At 38.9% G+C, this 22,349-nt stretch overlaps 2 protein-coding genes and 2 long non-coding RNA genes across 6 annotated transcripts; 2 read left to right on the forward strand and 2 right to left on the reverse strand.

Moving 5' to 3' along the window:
• Positions 1-135: 135 nt before the first annotated feature.
• LOC139131591 (ER membrane protein complex subunit 6-like) lies at positions 136-4,586 on the forward strand. Of its 2 annotated transcripts, XM_070697701.1 has the most exons (6): positions 136-228; positions 1,763-1,820; positions 2,075-2,177; positions 2,606-2,698; positions 3,255-3,274; positions 4,149-4,586. In XM_070697701.1, the coding sequence occupies exons 1-6, from the start codon at positions 204-206 to the stop codon at positions 4,177-4,179; spliced, it is 330 nt and encodes a 109-aa protein (XP_070553802.1). In that variant the 5' UTR covers positions 136-203; the 3' UTR covers positions 4,180-4,586. The 2 variants fall into 2 exon arrangements, with proteins under 2 accessions (XP_070553802.1, XP_070553801.1); XM_070697700.1 differs by lacking the exon at positions 3,255-3,274.
• LOC139131590 (large ribosomal subunit protein bL28m-like) lies at positions 4,527-14,176 on the reverse strand. The gene is made up of 8 exons (XM_070697699.1): positions 14,031-14,176; positions 8,612-8,720; positions 7,997-8,153; positions 7,366-7,510; positions 6,805-6,951; positions 6,344-6,476; positions 5,662-5,713; positions 4,527-4,739 (listed from the first exon to the last, which is right to left on the reverse strand). The coding sequence occupies exons 1-8, from the start codon at positions 14,070-14,072 to the stop codon at positions 4,679-4,681; spliced, it is 846 nt and encodes a 281-aa protein (XP_070553800.1). The 5' UTR covers positions 14,073-14,176; the 3' UTR covers positions 4,527-4,678.
• Positions 14,153-16,792, forward strand: LOC139131592 (uncharacterized). The gene is made up of 3 exons (XR_011552157.1): positions 14,153-14,293; positions 15,186-15,262; positions 15,660-16,792. It is a non-coding gene; the product is annotated as an uncharacterized lncRNA (long non-coding RNA).
• Positions 16,793-18,826: 2,034 nt separating this feature from the next.
• LOC139131593 (uncharacterized) lies at positions 18,827-21,593 on the reverse strand. 2 transcript variants are annotated; one of them, XR_011552158.1, is made up of 4 exons: positions 21,355-21,593; positions 20,181-20,425; positions 19,621-19,668; positions 18,827-19,158 (listed from the first exon to the last, which is right to left on the reverse strand). It is a non-coding gene; the product is annotated as an uncharacterized lncRNA (long non-coding RNA). The 2 variants fall into 2 exon arrangements; XR_011552159.1 differs by having other exon boundaries at positions 19,512-19,668.
• Between the last annotated feature and the right edge of the window lie 756 nt (positions 21,594-22,349).

Genomic DNA, 22,349 nt, shown 5'->3' on the forward strand with positions numbered 1-22,349 from the left:
TTCACAAAAACGGTGTAGAAAATCTACCTGAAGTCGGTTTATCGCATCATAGTTATACCAAATACATTTATATGACTGTTACTTAATCCGTTACAACTGTTACGAATGGAAACAGAAAGAGTATATTGGGCATTCACTTTTAGGTCAAAATTTGTAATGTTAGGGGGTCAATTGGAGTAAAGCAACAATAACAAACTGACAAGATGGCGGCGAGGGGCGCAAAGAAAGGTGAATATTGTCTGTAACTTGTTCACAAGTCGAAATAGTAGCTCCTGTAAACATATTGACGTTTATTATACTTCATTTGAAAAAATAATTTTGACAGTTTTTTGGAAACGTTCGTTTCTGTCGCTCGTATCTCAGGCGCTAGGATCTGACAGTCTTCTTGAGGTCGATATTACAATGCATTGCAATAATACCATGGAGCCAGAATGTATAGTACTTTCGAGCCCTATAGGATAGTATCGGCTTCTTGTCACAGGTGCATGGAGTTGCCGTATAGTATACGTAGAGAGAGGCTCTCTATGTATACTACCATGGCAACTCCACGCACCGGTGCTTCTTGCACCTTGACTCCCTGAACGATTCGACCCCTCATACCTCTTCTTAGGTACTAACTTAGGAGACATACTCGTATCATTATCACGAAAGCAAGCCGTCAGTTTTGATCGGTGCTCCTTGCACTCTGAAGCCTGAAGGGCTTCAATCGGTCCTCCACAGGTGTCCGGAGTTGACGGTGTACATGCATAGAGAGAATGGGAAGGTTTGACACAATTTTGCCCTCCGGAATCCTCTAGACAAAAAAAATCCACGTATATTAACGCATGCAGTCAAAAAACTACCGTCCTTCGATAGATAAATACCTTTGATGTTTAATGTCCAACTCTGAGACGCGTTCATCGTTATTAAGTCCCACTTTTTGGCCCCAAACTGCTGGTCAAGTACATTATCAGGGTCTTACGTACGTCAGACATTTTGATTTGGGCAAATTACCCATGGTTCAGTGTGGATTAATTGGTGTTATATTTGAACTCGTGACCTTTGCTAAAATATTTTCTAAAATACTTACAAGCTAATGATAGTAAAGGATCCACGACTTGGGTTTGTTCAAAACGCAAAGCTGGACGTTGTACATCAGTATCTGTAGCCCGTTTGATGGCGGATTTAAATTTAGCGGTTGTGGGTCACGGGGTCATCTGGAATGCTAATGAGAACCGCGGTGCTGCTGTACGTAACAGCCTGATGACCGGGATAACCAGAGAGTTTCGGGCCGATATTGAGACTAAAGGCTGGTTTGCCCACTTGAAACTTGAGCGTTAAAGGCAAGAGGTATTTCGCTATCGGCGTAGACCTTTTATTTGACTCTAAACTCCTTATTTGTTTGGATTCACGGTCCGGCGGGCAAAATCGTGTCAAACCTTCCCATTCTCTCTATGCATGTACACCGGCAACTCCGGACACCTGTTGGTCCTCCATGATTTAACTTCAAGTTGTGCAGATGGCAGTAAACAGCAGTGTTGCCAGCTGTGCCAGTGGCAACACTAAGACCTGTAATAATATATTTTTGATGACAATCTTTTAATCAATCCTAGCCCACAACTCCTTTAGGATCTCTATTGGATATCATGTTTGCAGTAAAATGGTGTTGGCTGCTAGAGTTCTAATTACCTGTTACTTGTTGTTACTAACATAAGAGAATGAATATGAATTGAAGCGTTTGTTGTCGTTATGCAATGTCACTGTATTTCCATTTTCTTTCTAGAAAATCTGGCGTACAGTGAAGCTGCCCTCAGGGGAAATAAATCTGTGATGGACTATTGGTGAGGTTTTCATCCATTTATCTGTTTGTCCTGTCCTCAACCTATCTGTCAATTTCACACACGCCCTAGTTAAAAGATGAGAGACATGATTTTTGCAAATATTGATTTATATAAATGCAAATTTGTCATTTGTAAAGTACTTTCGCCCAGCTTTAGTGTATGATAATTCTGTATTTAAATTCATCAGCACATGCTAATCATGATTCATTTTTTTTTTTTTCACCATGCTTTGTTGACGTATTCTTTCTCTGTAGTCGTACTTCAATGTCAGCATTGTCAGGAGCAACTGCCGGTGTTCTTGGATTGACAGGACTTTATGGCTTCATCTTCTATGTTATTGCATCCCTTTGTCTCACAGTAAGTATGATAAATCCTAGGAATGCCACCAGCTACTAAAACTAAGTACTGTTCCTGAATACATTTCTTCTAAATACATCTTACAGTGTTTGTGTACCATGTATAAAACTACTTTGTCAAATAGAAGACATCATTGAAGAGACAAAACTTATGTAACAAGAATCAGATGTGACTTTTGTTTTAAATTTGGGCTCATCCAATAAGACAACAGTCAGATCACATCCAGGAACTGATAGTACCCATCATATACTGACTGGTCCAGTGTTGAAGGCAAGGCTTTCATTCCAAAAGCAACAAAATTCAACATCAGTACAATCAGCATTTTGGGAAGAGCTATCTCATTCATTGCTCTTCCAGGGTGCTGGTACCTGGGTCAATGTAAATTACAAGTGTGTTCCCTAAACTAATCCTTGATTATTGTATTTCAGTTTATGTTGGTCTTGAAAGCTGGAAGTGGCTGGAACAAATATTTCCGATCAAGAACTCCTCTCCTAACCAATGGTTTCATGGGAGGACTATTTGTATCCTTTGCTGAATCTTTTGATACACGAGAAAAGGTAGACTTGCTCCAAGTCTGTGGGTATATACATACTAAAATATCAAAATAAAATGAAGAAATAAACTTCTGCAGACTGTCACGATAGTGTAAGCTGTTGCATAGATACTGATCATGGGATAACTGCTGCTGACAAAGGCAAGTGACTGGGGTCCAGTCTAGAGACAAGTGTACCAGTCACAAAACATCCGGTTGTCTTGGTTGTTCATTTGCACATGACTTATTGGAATAACTCAAACTGAACGGGTTTCACCCAGAAAGGTGTACAAAATTTCAAGGTATAATTGCACTAACTGCAGAAACGATTGAACTAGAACAATATTGCAGGTTTAGGATTGGTTACTTGTGCAAGCCTGTAGCCTATAAACTGAATTCATAGCAGAGTGAATGCAGATATGATCTAGACATGATGCAATATACCAGACGTGGCAGATAAAAAGTTGAGGTATAATATTAGTGAATGTCTCTTTACAATTAATAGACAAGTGTTCATGTATTTTCCTTAACTGCATTTTTTCCAGACATACATTCTCTTTTGGACGTATCCTTTCGTCTGCTACTGGTGAATTGTTCCTATGTATTTCCAAAATATATTATGGGCCAGAATATCTCTCTCTTCCTGTTAGACTCATACCCATAATTTTAAATAGTCTGTCGATCTATGCGTTAGTGCATGGATCTGAAAGAAAAGAAACCTGAACAGCTGTCACTTCAACTATTCTGGAAAAATTCATTTCAGCATATTCAATAGGGGAGGAGGTTGTTTTGGCTTCATCAAATGTTGCACAGGCTCATTGGTTTGGTAAGTGAATTTGTCATTCCATCAGTAATATGGACCAGTTAACACAATTGATATTGTAAAATAGAGATTCTATGCCAGACTACCAGGTGGATATTGGAAGGATTGTTGAATATACATGTACCTTGACACTGGTATATGTACCTTAGGGCAATAAGTGGAAAACTGAAGCTCAATTATAAAAATATGGCTTCTGTGGGCTTTCAACATTGTTTTGATAAGGAACATGGAATGATAAATTCCTGAATTTGAGAGAACCAACTTTGTGGCATTCCAAATCCTTGAAATCCTTTTCAACTCCTTTTCTTTAGTGTAACACTATTGGTTCAGCATGTATCTGACAATTTTCGAACAAGCAGATGATTCATTGGAAATTTAGAAATCATGGACTAATTCATTTGTTGGCCCTTGCTGGTGATTTTGCACAGAACAGAACCACTCAATTTGCACAATGATTTGACATCAGTGACCCTGCATCAATGTTTCTTTCCCAGGAGCATTTGTGTAATTCAAGTTTGAATCGCTCATATGATGTGTGATACCATCAACCATACGGTTGACTCATCCAATAATAAAGTATAAATACACAGAGCTTGATCTTTAACAAAGAATGCAGATTTCTGTATGGAATGGTCCATGTGTACTAGGATTGGTGCAATATGAAGACAGTCTATCTGTGGGTCTTTTTTTTGAGTAGCTGTCATGGATGGGAAACAAGGTTTCTGAAAGGAATGAAAAAATCTCACAATCATTCCTGTAACCTTAGATTGGAGCTTCTGGATGGGAGGGTGTTTTATAGAAGCTTAAAAGCTTGACATGGCATATTTTTTAGCAAAACGAAGTTCAAGTCATAAAAATGGTAACAAGGCCTGTTGTGGACAGGAGAAAAAATCAAACAATGCTATTCACGAGACTCTTTTACACATTTAAATTTGCTGATGCTCCTATGTGCCACTCTTACATGTATCAATTCTCTCATAGTGAAAACGATATGTCTGTTTTTGTATACTTTTATTTATAGATAAACATTAAAACTACCAGAAGGAAATCTAAACATGTGTCACTATTTTCTCTAGAGCTGTAATCTTAAAAAATAATACAATACACAGGCTTTGTACACAAAGAAATGGACCTGTTGTGCAGTCATCAGCTTTTCTCTGGATCCTCAGACTTCTTTCCAAAAATCCACTTCCTGACAGATTCCACCCTGGAAGGCAATTTCATTGAAAGCATGAGTATGACTAGCCCTAGCAAAAAGATCATTTCAAAGAACTGAGAAAGAAGATTCAATCAGACAATACAGTCAAGTTATTGATGATGATGAAACAAGTCCCCATACACTCGTCACTTTCTCAACGAGACTACACACAGGTCCTCTTACTGTCCTTCAACAAGACTGCCACCTCAACTAGATTTTTGGTGCCAACAGTGGTTGACGTCACAGTGGTTGACGTCACGTTTTCTCGCCATATTCATGAAACCAGGCAATTTATGCTACATCAATTTACAGGAGCGTACAAGCATTGGGATTGGGAATGTCAAATCAATTCTAGAAAACCATGATTGGGCAATTGCGTCATATTGCCAATCTTATCAATAAAGGTGTATGAAGGTTGAATTAATATTTATGGCAATGATGCAAAGTTTAGAGTACTGCTTTGAAAGTGTGCTTGGACAAAAATATGAAAGTAAATTTAAAGTGCGCAGCATTCAAAGAAACTAAACAACCATTATCATTTCTTCATTGTACTCAGTAACAGTAACATTTTGTCCCTTCTCACAAAATAATATCACTAAAAACAAACTGTTCATTACAGATGATGTGGTGCATACACGTATTATTGCACACCAATTTTTAATGGGACCCACCAGAGATGAAATATGCAAGAAAAACTGACAGAATGCAAATTTTCAATGAGAATACCACTTCATCTTTCCAATGCATTAAAATGAAAAAAACTTGACACTGGTTGCACTCATACCCTCAGATAGACTGCAATTCAGAGGATACCCATTTTGTATTTGAGTGAAATAACTTGTTTAAGGTAATAACTGATGGAACCAGATTAACATCACAGTGAAATTTCTCTCAACCGTCAGCTGTGCTCTTTACAATGCTGGGTTCTTACCTTGAGGGAGAGTCTTCGTCTAGTTCAATATCTGGTCCTTCAAGTCCTTGTTCTGCAATAGAGTTGACAAAATAATGACTGAAAACCCCAAAACTGATAGAGCTACAGGTTGGTACGAACATTCTCTGTGGCTCTTCTGATTCCCACAAAATTGCAAGATATACATGTACATGCACACATTAACAAGTTCTACATTTGGGAAATTTTACGAAACATATATGAACGTAGATCCTGGTACTTTTATGTGGTATGTAAGTATGTAGCGGTAAAGCCAACATTATGCGGTCAGAAAAACACAAACTTAGCTTTAGATTAAGTTACTCTATCAGTTCATTACTGAATTAAATGAATAGGGCATTATGTACATACTGATAAACATACCACAACAATCATATTGGGTACCTAGTTTCTATGCCACTTTACATATACTATCTTTTTCCAGATGAACTTATCTTGCACAGCTTTGCAAAGACCAAATACGTGATCGAAGATTTGGAAAAAAGAAATTATGGCCCAAAAGTCCTGCTGTGCAAAGTACTGGGTCAGTTTGAGTGGCAGGTGCAATGGCGCTCTATTGTCAAGACTTCACCAGTGCAGAGTTGCATGCTTAGAATTTCTTCACCCGGCACTATATTTTGCTCCTTTACAATTTAATGAAGGACTGCATCCCTCTGGTACCTACCTCTGAGTCTTACAACCAGTTCTTCTGTGTAAACATCTACCAAAGGTCTTATTGGGTTATCCTTGGCTTCCTGAGCCTTCACCTTCTTTATTGCTTCTGCATAACTTAGACCTATCCATTCTGCCTCTTCCTCCTGGGAAGGCAAGATTGTTTCTGATGACAATATCGTACTGCATGCAGTAACTTAGACATAAAGCATCACCTGGGAGAACTCATGCAGACTACAATACTGCTGTTGAAAATTGCACACATGATTATAAGGTCTTTCATGATGTGCAACTCTTGAATATGTATATGAAGGAAAAAGGAAACTGAGAAATCATGTGTGCCTGAACTTGAAAATCTTCTGATCACTCATATCACGCGAATACAATGACTGGATTAATGAACCCATTTTTAATGCAATCTTGTCGCTTGTTTCAAAACAGACTTTGTTCATCTGTGGTAAATTTATCACTTACTGGAACTATAAATTCTTTGTATCTGTTGTAAATTTTCTCTCTTTTCTCCTCATCTTCTGGATACAGTTCATCTTTCCTGGCAAGTTTCAGCAACATGTGTCTTTTCAAGTCCTCACCAAGCTTAGATCTGAGGTCTTCCCTGGGAGTCTTTCAGATGAAGGTAGAAATGGGGCTTAGAAAAACTACTTTGTGCAACAAGTGATGCCTACCAATGAATCTTGACTATACAATAAAACGTTGGTTTCTGCCTCAATATCGTTTGACCCTCCACATCCCAACGCCCTAAACACAAGATCTACATTTGCCATACAAAACAGAGAAGTTGGACAAACCTTCAAAGGTAAAAAAAGTTAATGGGTGATGTAAAATTTAGCTTAGAAATAATATGTACATACATTAGGAACACAGACGCAGCTAACCCGCGGAGGTAGTGAAAAGACTTCCTACCTCCATGCTTAACAATTAAACAATTCACAGCAAGTTCACAGCCATTGGGCTGTATCACTTACCCGAACCTAAATTAAAACAAGTCTGTTGCCTGGAAGTGAAAGTATTTCTCACCTTGAGAATGTAAAAATCAAAGCCAAAACAATCATCAATTTGATCTAGAGTTGACCTGGTGACTGAAATTGGTCCGATGTTTCTGTCTAGAATTTCACTGTAAAAGGTCTTTGTGAACAACTGTGGTTTCCACTCCTTGCCAACTCTGGAAGACAAAATAATCTGTGAAAACACCCATTTCTATTGCTTACTTGTGGACTCTGTGCACATTGCTGTAATTTGGCAGTTCACTTTGGAATACTGTGATCGAAAACGACATAAAAATTGTTAGCTACACTCTGACTGAGAAAGACTACAAAAATTTGTAGCTGAAGAATTCTAAATTTATGCTGTTGCAAATATAACATGAAAAATACCAGAATGAAAAGCATGTCTAAGATTTATGGGCCTGACAAAGATACGCCAAAAATTGGCAAAATTGTTATCTGGCTACAATGAGGCTGCACAAATTAAGAATAAGATATACCTTCTGATAGCAATTTTTGGGTGCACCAACTGATCAATAAACATCTCACAAAGAGTGTGTGGCAACAGTATTTTGGTGGTAGTGAAACAAGCAACTGCAAAAATATATATCAGTATCCGATCCTTCTGGTCACCAATGCTTGACTAAATATCACATCATACTCACTTTGGCTTCATTTTCTTGTCTTTCTTTTTTCTGTACCCTTTGATGACACCTTCCCCTCCCCAAAGTGCAGATTGGGATTCTCGTGGAAACTTGACATATATTGGCACATTCTGTATCCTGTCCCTCTCGCCTGTCTTTGGATTTATTTTATATTTACCTGTGAGTAGAAAATTTCAGAACTTAAGTGTCAAGAATGCTCTATTACATATGTGTACATAGGTATGTATATAATGTTGGCAAACACAAATATACCTATGTATTTGTGTATACAGATATTTACTGCTGGCAATTGTCTACCCCTTTCCCACATTTACAAGGTAAATATTTAAGGCTTAAAATCTGTAGCTATGTACATTGTTAGGAGGTGAAATGATTTTCGTCCCATTGTTGGACTAATCCCTCTTCAGTATTTGACACGCAGGTATGGCTTGTCAAATTAAATGTGTATTTGAAGCAATTATATGTTTACAACACTGTGCTTTTTGCATTGAGCTCTTTATTTTCCTGAGAAGACATACATATGTGTGTGTATACGGTGCTTTTGTTACAGGCAGTCTAACTTTGGCAAAAAATGCCCTCAGTCTCATTTTTAATTTCACATTTAATAACTATTACCTTCCTCTGGTATCCAATGCACTGGTCTTGGTGGTTTGGTCCATCTCCTCCATTTATGCCAGTGCTCAGGGATTTTGGCTCCGTAACCCTGCTGATATCTGTGTGCTTTCTGCACAAGTAAGTAAATAAAAGCATTACTTATCAGTTATAAGTGGTGTATCTTTCCCTAATAATATTCAATAGAAATTTTAAAATTACCACAGTACTTTATAACTTTACCACTTGCAAATATTGATCAAAGTACAAAAATACAGAAGTTTAAAAAGCCATGACTTGTGATGACGCACTAACAACCATTGTTGGATTTCAATGGCCAGGACTATGAAGTCACAAAGAATTCTCATCATGTCACAGTGATGCATGTGTAATATCACACGAGAGTTGACTCTGAGCCCATTAGCTGGCACAGCTATGTAATTTCAATAAAGTGACTGTTCACTGTTCGTAGTACATGGGTTTTGGATAAAGATATGATACAGGTGTTGAGAGCCTAGTAGCACTGGCTATGTGTGTGGCAGTCGCTGAGACTGACTATTCAGCACCCTGCAGCGTACTTTGTGCCATGGCGGTGACCCTTGGCATAAGACCACTGCCAGTGTGCAGCTTGCACACAGCTGATGCTATTGAATGGTGTCATATCATTCTTTCCTGAATGAATGAAAATATATCAATGCTTTTTAATATATTTTCATTTTTTTCTGTTAATTCAGAAGTTTTATACATGTGACTTCATTGCTTGCTAATCTTGTCACAAGTGTTGGCTGTGTTGCACCTGAGGGCTGATGCTACACAGCCAACACAACAGAAAAACCTAGCACACAGCCCAAGCGATACAATTATCGCAGCAAGATGGTACAGGTACTTAGTATAGGTGCTTTTTAGGACATGCCACCCATACTCAAAGCTCTAACTAAGATAGTAACTTCACTGCTGCAGTGCAGCCCATCCCTAATATGATGAGTATTGATCACAGATGTCGTGGTATATATTGTACAAATAATGTGCTATAAAGGCGCCCTGTATACTCTCTGTATGGTCTTGTTTTATAAAACAATTATTGCAGGCTGCACATGCATGAGGGCTCAGAGGAGGTCCAGACACTTTGTCCCAAAACCAGGTCGCCCCACACAACTTTGTCCAAAAACCGTTTTGTACCAAAACCACCTTGTCCCACTTACTGCCTCACCCCACGCCACTTAACTCCAAGTACCACCTCATACGAAAACCGCTTTGCCCAAAATATAATACATGTACCATCATAATACAACCTACTCGTCCTGAAACAAAGATGTATCACAGCGTTGTTTTTACTGCAACTTGGAAATGGAAGCGTTACTGTGTCAGGACATTTTGGCCATCACGAACAATTTATTCTTGTACAAAACCACAAACGGTAGAATTAGAAGAAAGACGAACGCAAACTACAACTCAGGTGCCTCGCGGAATAGCGCAATGTCATTTTCTCGAAATGTGTACATTTTCAAGACTTTAGTTCCTGTGATGTGTAGGTGATGAAAACTTCGATGGAAGTGGTTGATTATTTTCAGCTTTACCAGTTTGCGAAGTGGCGTTGTTTTGGGGGCGAAATGGTTTTTGGGCCACATGATTGCTGGGGCGAAGAGGGTTTGGTACGAGGTTGTTTTGGTGGATATTGGTTTTGGTGCGAAGTGTCTACATGTCTGGGAACCTGCATTGAGTAAGCTGAGCACATGTGTTTAATAGCACTGCAAAATATTTGCAATCAGTGACGGTTTGCTTGCATTGAGTCGAATGCCTGTGACTGCAGCAATTTAAAGATATGGCACGTCTCTACCTCCATGCTCTAACTCACAGGCGTTATGTGGACCGAGTAGTTTGTAAAAGTGTAGCTTATGCTATGAGGTTTTATGCTACGTTCCGACTAGCCCTGCGTACAGGTCTGTGTGTTCCCGGCGTGATACGGCTCCACCACAGGCCGTATCACGCCGGGCATACACAGACCTAGTACCTGTACGCAGGCTACGTTCCGACGTTCTGTTATTACAGTAACGGCACCGATGATTTTGACGATGAGATACAGCTCGATATTGATACACTACCTAATTAGGTTTGTCAGTTTGGTCTCAAATTTACCCTTTTAGTGGTCAACTTTTACAACTTTGCGCCAACATCAGATAGACAGACTAAAACAGCAGGTGACGCAGCAAGATGTCTGTAAACTAATTACTATGTAGTATGTTTATATCTTTACAGCAGCTATCAGTTTCAATGGTGACAAACACACACAGACTGGTTGCCAAGTTTTACAAGCAGTTCAAATTCACGGAGAGGTGGTAAAAGAACTACGTTACTGCAAATTAGACTCGGAGGACAGTGTTCTTTGTAGTTGAATATCAATAAAGTTCATGACTTCAAACAAAATTTAAAACTAACAACACAAATCGATCTGAAAGAATCAGAATGTTTGAGTAGTGATAGCAATGTCTGGAAGTCAGGGCTTTGAGTCAGCAACTTTCTAGTCTAATAAAACTCAGATAACGAGATGTTCTGGTATTGCCAGCCATGGTGGGGCTTTGTATACATACGCTGACATGTAATTAGCAGCTATCAGTTTCACTGGCGTAATGATCTGTACATTTGTACAAACAGACGTTGAACCAGACAAAAAACGCAACATGGATGGCTCCCGGACGACACCAGCTGAAGTGAGAGAGAAGATTGTTCAGTTGTATTTAAACGGTCTGTCATTTTCAGAAATTGGTAAACGTTGTGGTGGTATTTCAAAGCAAACGGCCAACAACATTGTTTTGCGGTACTTGAAAACTGGCAGTTTCCTGCCAGGCAAATCATCTGGAACATCGGTAAAAAAACTGACTGCAAATGTTCTGGAGCATATTGAATACTACAAAAGTGTAAAACCAAGCACTCATGGGCGTGAGATACGGCAGAATTTACTGGTTCATGGGGTATGTACCGAAGAAACCCTTCCCTCCCTCTCCTCAATTTCAAAGGCGCTTAACAAACACCTGACTTCGTACTGAAGTAGGCCCCGATGTCAGCTCATTGAGAAATGTGGTGTCATTCATTTGTTGATAACCAAAGTAAAGTTTGTTCATTTTACACATCACTCTATTATTTTTGAAGTCATGAACTTTATTGATATTCAACTACAAAGAACACTGTCCTCTGAGTCTAAATTTGCAGTAAGGTCGTTCTTTTACCACCTCTCCGTGAATTTGAACTGCTTGTAAAACTTGGCAACCAGTCTCTGTGTGTGTCACCATTGAAACTGATAGCTGCTGTAAAGATATAAACATACTACATAGTAAATTAGTTTACAGACATCTTGCTGCGTCACCTGCTGTTTTAGTCTGTCTGATGTTGGCGCAAAGTTGTAAAAGTTGACCACTAAAAGTAGGGTGACCGGACGAGAGGCCCTCCTATTCCCTACAATGGGCTGACACAAGTTTTCTGAGAGTGAATGCTCGAAATCGAAGGCATAAAGGGGGACCCAGGTAGTTACGAATTGTACAAATTCACCTAAGTATGCAACAGTTGTGCACATTTATGTCTATGAACAAGGTAAATCTTGAAGTTTATGAACACATTTTGTCAACAAATGTCAGAGGGGACGCCATCTTGGAAGTCGTCTACTCGCACGCGAACGGTCACTATGAGAGATCGCGTGAACGGAAACACTTGCATTTCACAGTGAATGTTGTGAAGACTAGGAAGTCAGATGAGTACAAAAAGTTCCTAAAAAGGTCTTTTTTTTCTTCCGAAAAACTGCTGACAAAATTTTTACTTTGAAACGGCTATGACTTTGGCATCATTTTCCAGGAGGGAAGGAATGGCCATGTGGGCAAATTGTACCTTAGATATTTTTCTACTTGTTTTGTGCTCTAAAAAAGCTCACCTATGCAGCGCAAATTAGCGCCCACGGTTTTTCCAAAGCAGGAAGTAAAGTTCGCAATAGAGCCGTACTTGAACAACGTGCTTTTTCACCGGTACGCACCTGTCTCTGACCAGAAACAATGGCTTGTATCTATGATACTGTAAACACAAAGGTCAGCGTGAGGACAATCTTCCATTTTCTTTCACTGGGACTTATCAACCCATACAATATTCTCACAGAAATAATTTGGAAACTATCAATGCACCTTTCACCAGACTCATTATTGTACAGTTAGTCATCTTTGAGCCATTTTAACAATATTTGATCCGATTTTTGGTCATATTGTCTCATTATTCCTCATTACAATATTCTCAGGGAAAGAATTTGGAAACTTTGATTTTCCAGAGGCTGCCAAATTGTGATCATGCTAATTAGCCAAATTATTTTTTCAGATTTGGACTTTGTACCAACACTTTCAACAGGTGCCATCAAGATTTTGGCAAAAATTTCAGTTTTAAAAATCGTCCGGTCACCCTAGTAAAAGGGTAAATTTGAGAGCAAACTGACAAACCTAATTAGGTAGTGTATCAATATCCAGCTGTATCTCATCGTCAAAATCATTGGTGCCGTTACTGTAAGCTTACATACCACATGGATGTAAATTTTTTACATCCATGCATATCAGAACGTCGGAAAGTACCATAAACCTCATAGCATAAACTACTCTTATAGTATACAAAAAAACAAACTACCCGGTCCACGTAACGCCTTAGCTGCAAAATTGTAGCGCTACGGTGAGGCGGTCGGTGATTTTTGGTTTTTGCGACTTCGCTCACCAGTAGCGCTACAAGGCCGATGGCCCTGGGAGTATCATATAAGCGCGTCGTATTCGACCAGGCATTTTGATGTGGAATGCAACATATTTACTGCATTTGGTCGTACCGATTTATCACTACTGAAGACTAAACAGTATACTGCACTAACTTTGTCATTTATGGGGTTTGGAATTTGTTCAAACACGACGATCGCGTTCCGAAACATTTCTGGGAGCCGTCATTACCAACTTCCGGTAATGGCGGCTCCCACAGACACCGACGCCCCACGCTCAATGTTTTCAGAACGCGATCGTCGTGTTTGAACTAATTCCAAACCCCATAAATGACAAAGTTAGTGCAGTATACTGTTTAGTCTTCAGTAGTGATAAATCGGTACGACCAAATGCAGTAAATATGTTGCATTCCACATCAAAACGCCTGGTCGAATACGACGCGCTTATATGATACTCCCCAGAGCCATCGGCCTTGTAGCGCTACTGGTGAGCGAAGTCGCAAAAACCAAAAATCACCGACCGCCTCACCGTAGCGCTACAATTTTGCAGCTACGTAACGCCTATGCTCTACCTACGAGGGATCGAGTTACATGATGATAAATTTTCACTCGTAAGTTTTTCGGACTACCTAGCAACTGCTAAAGTCGAAATGACTAAAGCGTTAAGAAAGCGTAAAGAGTCATGCATAAAATTATTTGATATAATCGTATACTCACACTTCCAAATCTATATACTATTGATGCAGTTTTCGAAGCCATGATTACAGCTTTTGGTTTTCACTAGTCTCGGTTACCCAGACTCCTCTGCGCTACCGGCGAGAAGAGAGAGTCTGGGGAAATGCTATGGCACGGTTTGTAACACAAAATGGCCGCTGACAGAATTACGGACAGACGCTGATTGGCTTATCCGTCAGTATGACCCTGGGTCACTGCAACTCGACTGAAAACATGGAGACGACGCAGCGGAGACGACACATGCTGTAAGTGACTCTCGGCAATGTCTGTGTGTGTGATTTGTTGTGTTTTCATAAGAGACCGTAGCTGCAGTACAGTAGCTCGAGGTTTTGCCCGGGTATTTGGGTCGGGCGGCAAAACCAGATGGTTTTGCAGTCCGACCAAATACCCAGGCAAAACCTCGAGTCGAGCTACTGTACTGCAGCTAGGAGAGTTTGTGCAATTGTGAAAAAGATCGCAAAAAATTGAGAGATTGGCGACTAGAAAAAAAGAATGTTTCCATGTACACCAAATGCGGTATGTATGCAATATACGGTGGTTTCAACTGGGTTCGAACTCACAACGTACGGTACCCAGTCTCCTATGTAGCGGAGATATATCTTTAATAGCTATCGATACTAATCACTACCGACCACATACATGTCATCTGTCTTTCCTTCTACCTCCATGATCTGTCTAATGAGTGTTGCCATAAACAGTGAACCACAGTCCCTCTATGGGACTGTGAGCGACCCATACTTTTGCAAGTTAATTACGTTGCCTACACACTTCTGAAACTTGACCGGAAAAACTTCCAAACACCTCGCGCAGGAAAATATCACCACAAAGATATTTTTCAAACTTCCCAAAGTCTTACATAACGAGAGGTTGATAGTGCCACTAAGCACGTTTTTTTCAAACACTGTCATGATTGTTCGCCCTATTCTGTGCATCTATATCACAAGACTCAGAAACTACCATGTGGCCCTCAACTGTCTAAGTGCTGCCCTAAGCTTATGGCAGTGTGACCAAATGTTAAATGATATTCTACAGAGGAAACAAGATGAGGGAAAATCAAGCCAATTCACGTATCCAATTTTCATCAGAGTATGTGTTCATTTAGAGATAACTTGCCATATGTTTATGGATCCATTGCAGATCTCTCAAGTAACCACTTCCTGTATCACCCCAAGACAAGTTATGAAGTGAACAAAACAGACACTACAACACAAAAGGTATGTATATTTTCTGTTAAGTTTGATTTTCAAGGCTATTATACCTGCGGTATTGAAGACCATACAATTTGTACATTTTATTTTTGCTATATCATATACACTTGTGATTCTGATGTGTCTGTACTCTAACCACTCAATTTACAAAAAAAAAGAATCGCCAAATGTGACACCACTCAAATTCTACATCTGATGTTATTTTGGACACTGTCTTACTACTTGCACTTTTAAGGTTCAGCTTGTGAATTTTAACCAAAATTGTTAAAACTGTGATCATAACAATTTTATTCTTATTAACTTTTAATGTGATAGAATCTTATAGAATACTATTTGTGCTTTTAATTACATTGTATATATTCAATAGATAGAAACCAATGTCTGTTTTTTTAATTTGATACAGGTAATAACAACTCCGACCCGTATTCCCAAGCCTGATATATCCTATGGTATGGAGAGAGATGCTTGAGGCATTGGAGATATGCTATGCTTGTCTATTATTCTAGTCACAAGATCAAGTATAGACTTGAGGGTTTTCTTCTCCAAGCAAGTACCGAAGCACTGTTGTCACCATGGCTCAGTCATCAAATAACCTGGAATAGGTTCATTAACTTATCGAGAGGAGAAGGAAATAATTTTGACGGTTACTATGTCATGGAACTCCCAAATAGACTTGCTGAGAAAAGAATGAAATCATTGGGACTAAATCACACCAGTGCTGCTGTTGCCAGGATCGGAAAGACTGTGTTGTACTGTGATGACATTGAGAACTTCAGAGAAGCATTAGCTTCAAGAACTCGATGTTGCATTTCAGTCAGGAACACATACAAAAGCTAGTGTTGATAGTGAACATATATGAGGAGTTGAAACATAAGTCAGGGAGGGCACATGATCATTTCCCAAACTTTATGCTGACATTTTCTGTAATATTGATCCCAAAGAATAACACAGGTGGATAAATGGAAAGTAAAAAGAATACTCAACTAGTAAATGGGCATTCTGAAAAAGTGCACTCACAGGCTGTTGTAATTGTGTGCATTTGTGAGATTTGAATTTTTTTTGCTATCACAGAACATCTGTTTGAACATCGCATTGCAAATTACCACCAATTTCATTCCGCTCTAGAGATTTCATTGCTGAACATGGATTTTTTGTGTGCTATCTTGACTGATTAACTCTGATTACTTTTATTGGCATCTTGCAGACACCAACAAGGAACACAAGTGAGGAAACAAGATCCTTTCATTTTGATTCATGTGTTCCATTGTTAAACCCCATGCTAAAGTACAATGTAGGTCTGTGATGTAAACATACAGACATCAAGACAGGAACATTACAAGTCTTGACTTGTAAGGGAGTGTTAATTTTTACATCTGGGGGAGGGGGATTTTGATTTTTTCCAGGATTATTTTTGGGTGACCCACCCTTCAAATTCTTGAGGAAAATACATGCGCCCCACCCCTGTCAATATGTATGTCATATTATTGACATGGGTTAGTCCAAAAGTAAATAAAGATTTCAAATATTCTCAATACATCTTCTGAGTTTTGTGTAAATCATAACTTTTATTACAATATTGGAGGCCACCAGCCCAAAAGTGTACATGTCACATAATGAAGTTCAGGTATGGAGGGAGCAAAATCATCAATCACAAAATGAATAAATAAAATACTGCCTTTAACAAAACACAGAGTAGTTCTCATGATACTCATTCAAATGCAGAGTTTGACCTTTCGAAAGCATGACACATAGACTTGGCTTAATTTTGAATGACTGTCTCATTCTGGTCTAGTAACAGTAAAGAAAACTTTGCACTGTAGGCAGTGTGTAATAGTATTTGGATAAATATTGGACTCTGAGATCACTATACAGTGGGGAGATCACAATACACTGGGAAGACCAAGCAAAATTGAAATTTGTTTTGAATATAACTACACAGTAAGGCCAGGGAAAAAAAATGTTCATCCAAATCGCCACTTCTACTTTTGCAGATTTGGAATTTTATGTTTTTGAAATTTTGAAAATTTGTTTACTAGGTGGGCTTTTGAAGCTTGCCCCTAGTGGATCTGCACAACTATTGCTTGTATCCACCATTTGTGTTTAATACATGTTTATTCTAGATCTGCTGCACTCCTGCACGCAATTCACTCTGTAATTGAAGAGTGTTGCAAAATCTTGACCAGGTTATCATTACCGGTGAAATTACTGGTAGATTTTGCTGGTTTGGAAAAAAAAAATTGCTAGCCGCTTCTGAAGCTTGGCGCAAAAAATCTGATGAACAAGAATTTTTTTCCCCTGGGCTAAAGATAGCTGCAGTCATAGCTCTCGTGGGTTGTACCGGAAAAAAACAAGCGCTACAGATCCTACCTATGCCAAAGTACATATTCTAAGCGAACGGAATTCCGTTTGCGCCTCTGCATGCTTTTCTCCCGCTCTGGTCTTATTTTCTTGGCTTTTTCACATTCAGACCAAATTTAGTACCTACCCTGACAAAAGTCTTGCTGTTAGTACATCCAACTGGAGCACTGCAAAGTAAATCAAAGTTCTGTTGCTGTCTGTCGATGTCCATTAATCATCACAGGGCAAGCCAAGATGGCAATGTGTGAATGGATTAATGGACATCAACCAGTAAATTTTTGATTTACTCTTCTCTGCGCCTGTTGGATCTACTTACAGTAAAGACACTTTTTAGGGTAGGTACTAAATATGGTCCGAACAGTAAGTAAGCCAGAAAATGAGACCATAGCTGGAGAAAAAACATGCAGAGGCACAAATGGAATTCTGTTTGCTTAGAGTAGGTACTTACACATGGGACATGGGTAGGATCTGTGGCTCTCGTTTTCTCATGCAGCTAGCCTAACACCAATCCTTTTGCTCTACAGCCCTCTAAGTCCAGCATTCCTGATCTTGTTCAGCCTAGACATATTGAAAACCATGACACTTTTCTGAATGCAAGTATGTTAAGTTGTATGTAAATCCTAATAGTTTCACTCTAATTTTTCACTAATGATTTTCCACACCACTGAGGCAATATGTGAATCAAACACAAACTCTGTGAGTGTATCGTCCTTACAATGAATGTAGGGAATATTGTCTACAATATCAGAAATGACAGCATCTGTCAACCTAGTCATTACTATTGATGAAATCAAAGCCTAAGACATTTAATCTCTATATGTGGTCAGTTCTTGTTTGATGATCCGTTGTTGTTCGTCAGTAATACTACTAATCAGGTGCTCATGTTGTCTGGCATCCTTAGCAGCTGCACAAAGTTCCTCATTGTTAAGTCGCTCTGCGATCAAACCAGAACGTATAGGGCATTCCCCACAGTCACATTGCCCATAGCAAATGTCTGATTCCTGTACAAAGCCTTCAAAGGATCTAGAAGCTCCCCAATGAATGGACATGTAGACATCAGGGGCATCCACTCCCATACTGAATGCAACAGTAGCTATGATTACTCTCAACTTAGATTCAGTCTTGCTGAATGATTTTCAACCAATCATGTTTCACTGGTGTGGAGTGGTGGTACATGGTAAACAGTGCATTCTTAAATGTTGGTGACCAATCCATGATTCTTCATTTAATTCAATGATAAAATACTTGTAAAAATAAGCACAAGAATTGATATTTCTGCAGTAAATTATGTGTTTCTTAGTTAGCGTCTTCATGCATCTCAGAGATTCAAAAAGCCAAGAGAATGTGTCAGCAATTGATGTTGGAGCCTGTATTGTTTGGTAGAATATATTGTGGCGGTCAAGATCACATCTCACCAGCTCACATTTTTCCATGCATAACATTTTCTTTATTCAGATCTGGAGTTGCTGTTACAGTGAGTGCTACCATGTTAGCTCTTGGAAGAAGACTCTGTAGTTCGCCAATGTGAGCATAGTATTTTACCCCTGTACAAGTAAAAATAAAAATAGACATGTCAACATTTTTATGAGTGGAGATCATAAAGCTGTGTGTGGTCATCTCTATCTCAGCAGGATTAGTAATATTTCATATCAATTTTCAAATTGAAGTGTTTTCTGTTTTCATTGTGCTGAATATGATGATTATCATTGCCACTTCACTCAATTCTCATGCAAAATTGGTGATTTACCATTATACAATATTTCTTCAAAATACTGAAAAATCTGATGGCAGCTACATTCCTCACTCAGACATTCAATGTGATAAAAGTTTTGAAGTATAACTGAATAATTTATACTATGTATACACACACAAAACGTAGACATATATTTTTATATACACGTTATTAATTATTGACACATATCACTGAACAACACAGTGTGCTTCATCGACAACTATGGAAAGGTGTCTCTGTACTTTGATTGGCATAGATGATTTCTTTCAATTACCACTAAATAGCATTTCTGGACTGAGTAGCATGATGGCACTATCTCTGTCTGTGAATGAAAAATATGTAATACTGTATTTATGAAGACTGCAGTTGAATATGTCATATTGGGAAAATACACATGTTATTTATAGAATGAAATGACAAATCGTATGTAGTTTTGCATTTTGTATTTTGTCCTTCAATAGTTGATACTGCCATTGATAATAACTGTTTTGCACACCCTTACATGTAACACCACACCATCGCAGTACTTGACAATATAACTGTACATGTCTGAGAAAAGTTTCGAGTCATATTATTATATGCCAGCTTACACCCATATGGGATGCATGAAAACACTTATTGAGAGATAATATTTCATAAAAGTAATGCAGTTCAGTTTCTATTAAATACATCAAGGTAGTAGGTTTTAAATAACATATGGTCCCACAAGTCTTGATAATAGATTAGTGGATAGATAGTTGCAGCATTCTCAAAATTAGGTGATATGATTTATTTGACATTACCATACATTTTACAAATAAAAAAATGGAATTACACATGATCATATAAACAAACCTGTAATAGAGCCTTGTTCTTGATCACTCAGCTGTACTGTACGTTGAGACGCTGCACCTGGTCAGCCATAAGGGACACCAGTGTTGAGATCTAAACAACCTTGTGGTTCATCCGAGGATTGTTGTGATATTCATTTATATGTTCAGTAACAAAGCATAGATGATAGTTTTTCAATAGCCGGTCAGCAATACTGTCATGACTTCACTGCCATTCACTAGATGCTTTAAGCACTCCACTTGTTTATCCTGATGGAAATGTATTTATAAAAAAATACCAACAAGGTTTTAATAGGCTCTATGTTTAGTTATGAAAGCACAAGATTGATAAAAAAGTCATCAATGTAGACAGGATTCTTGAGGCTTCAAATATTGTCACTTTGTTTTTTGGCTCTCTTACTTACACCATAGACCCTTTACCCTTTGCTCCAGTGTATATGCTTACACACACACACACACACACACACACACACACACACACACACACACACACATACACACACACACACACAACACAACAACAACAACAACAACAACAACAACAACAACAATATAGCAGAAATAATTGAAGTATTTTTTTTGGTACATGGGTTGTGCACATATCTACTTATGAAAAATGATCGTACAATTTTTGCAGCTAATTTTGCAGCTAAAGCTTTATTTTTAAAATAACTGTGAACAGTCAGTGTCAAAAACAATGTGATTGGCACTGTTTTCTCCGCTCGATAATATGTATGGGTATGGGTGGTTTCAATGATCGTAGCGGAGGTTGCTCGTCTGGATTGACTTTGTACGCGACCTGGTAGCTGCAATGATTGTAGGGGGGCGGGGTTGTTCGTCTGGATTGACTTTGTACGCGACCTTGGGGTCGCGTACAAAGTCCAGACGAGCGACTCCTCCTGCAATCATTGCAGCTACGGTACAGGTAATCGAGATATGTAATCTAAGCAACTGATTCAGTTACTGAATTCCAATGCCTGTCTGAGTCTGTACATGGATGTAAAAAATAGACCTTACACCCATGGTCTGTACACCAGAGACCCTCGAGAAAAACTGGTACAACTATTCATTTGTGTGGCAACGAGAGGATGAAGTGTGGCATTGGCAAACGAGCTAGCATTTTGAGAAATTAAACTATGTGGTGATTAACTAGACCAAATAGAACGAGAAATTCCCACCTTTAACGAGTATGGTATATCGTACAAGGTCAAAGACGCTTCAATTACAGCGTTCAATCGGTGTCCATCGATGGCTGTCCATGTTTTCAGTCGAGTTGCAGTGACCCAGGGTCATACTGACGGATAAGCCAATCAGCGTCTGTCCGTAATTCTGTCAGCGGCCATTTTGTGTTACAAACCGTGCCATAGCATTTCCCCAGACTCTCTTCTCGCCGGTAGCGCAGAGGAGTCTGGGTAACCGAGACAGGTTTTCACATGCTCTCTAATGTGGTATAAGTTGAAGGGTCAAATCGGATCACGTGATCCCAGTTCACACATTTTTCTGTAGATAATCTTTTTATTATTCTATGAAAGTTTCATTATCAATAGAAATATCATATTGTTGCGGATATACATTACTAAACTTCGACATTCGACTATCTATCATAAAGATTATTATCATCATACTCGCCTCGTAGTATTGCGAGAAAGAACGAGGTTTCACGAGATTTCCGTCCCTGTTGTCTACGATCCGGTGCCGTGCCGATTTTATCCCTTGCCGATTTCGTCCCCCGCGCATGCGCAGACTATCCAACAGGGCTTCACTGGGATAAGATCGGCAGCTATATCTGCCGATTTAGGTTCTGTTGCCGATTTCGACCCTCGACGCAAAATTCAAGTTCACGCTAAAATTTCTGCTGATTTCGCTTCTGCAGTTGCCGATTTTGACTCTCGACTCAAAATCCAAGTTCACGCTAAAATTTCTTCCGTATAATCTATCAGGTGGTCAATTTTATGTGTCTAAATAAGTTGAAAATGTAAATAAGTTTGGATCAATCGGTGTAATTTACTCCGGGAATTTACTTGGAATATAGAACTGCTATAGCTGCCGAGTTGCCGATTTCGACCCTCGACTAAAAATCGAAGTTCACGCTAAAATTTCTTTCGTATACTATCCTGTGGTCATTTTTATGTGTCTACATAAGTTGAAAATGTATTATAAGTTTGGGGAAGTG

Source organism: Ptychodera flava, chromosome 4 (genome assembly GCF_041260155.1).
Source record: "Ptychodera flava strain L36383 chromosome 4, AS_Pfla_20210202, whole genome shotgun sequence".
In the NCBI taxonomy this organism is placed as follows: Eukaryota; Metazoa; Hemichordata; class Enteropneusta; family Ptychoderidae; genus Ptychodera; species Ptychodera flava.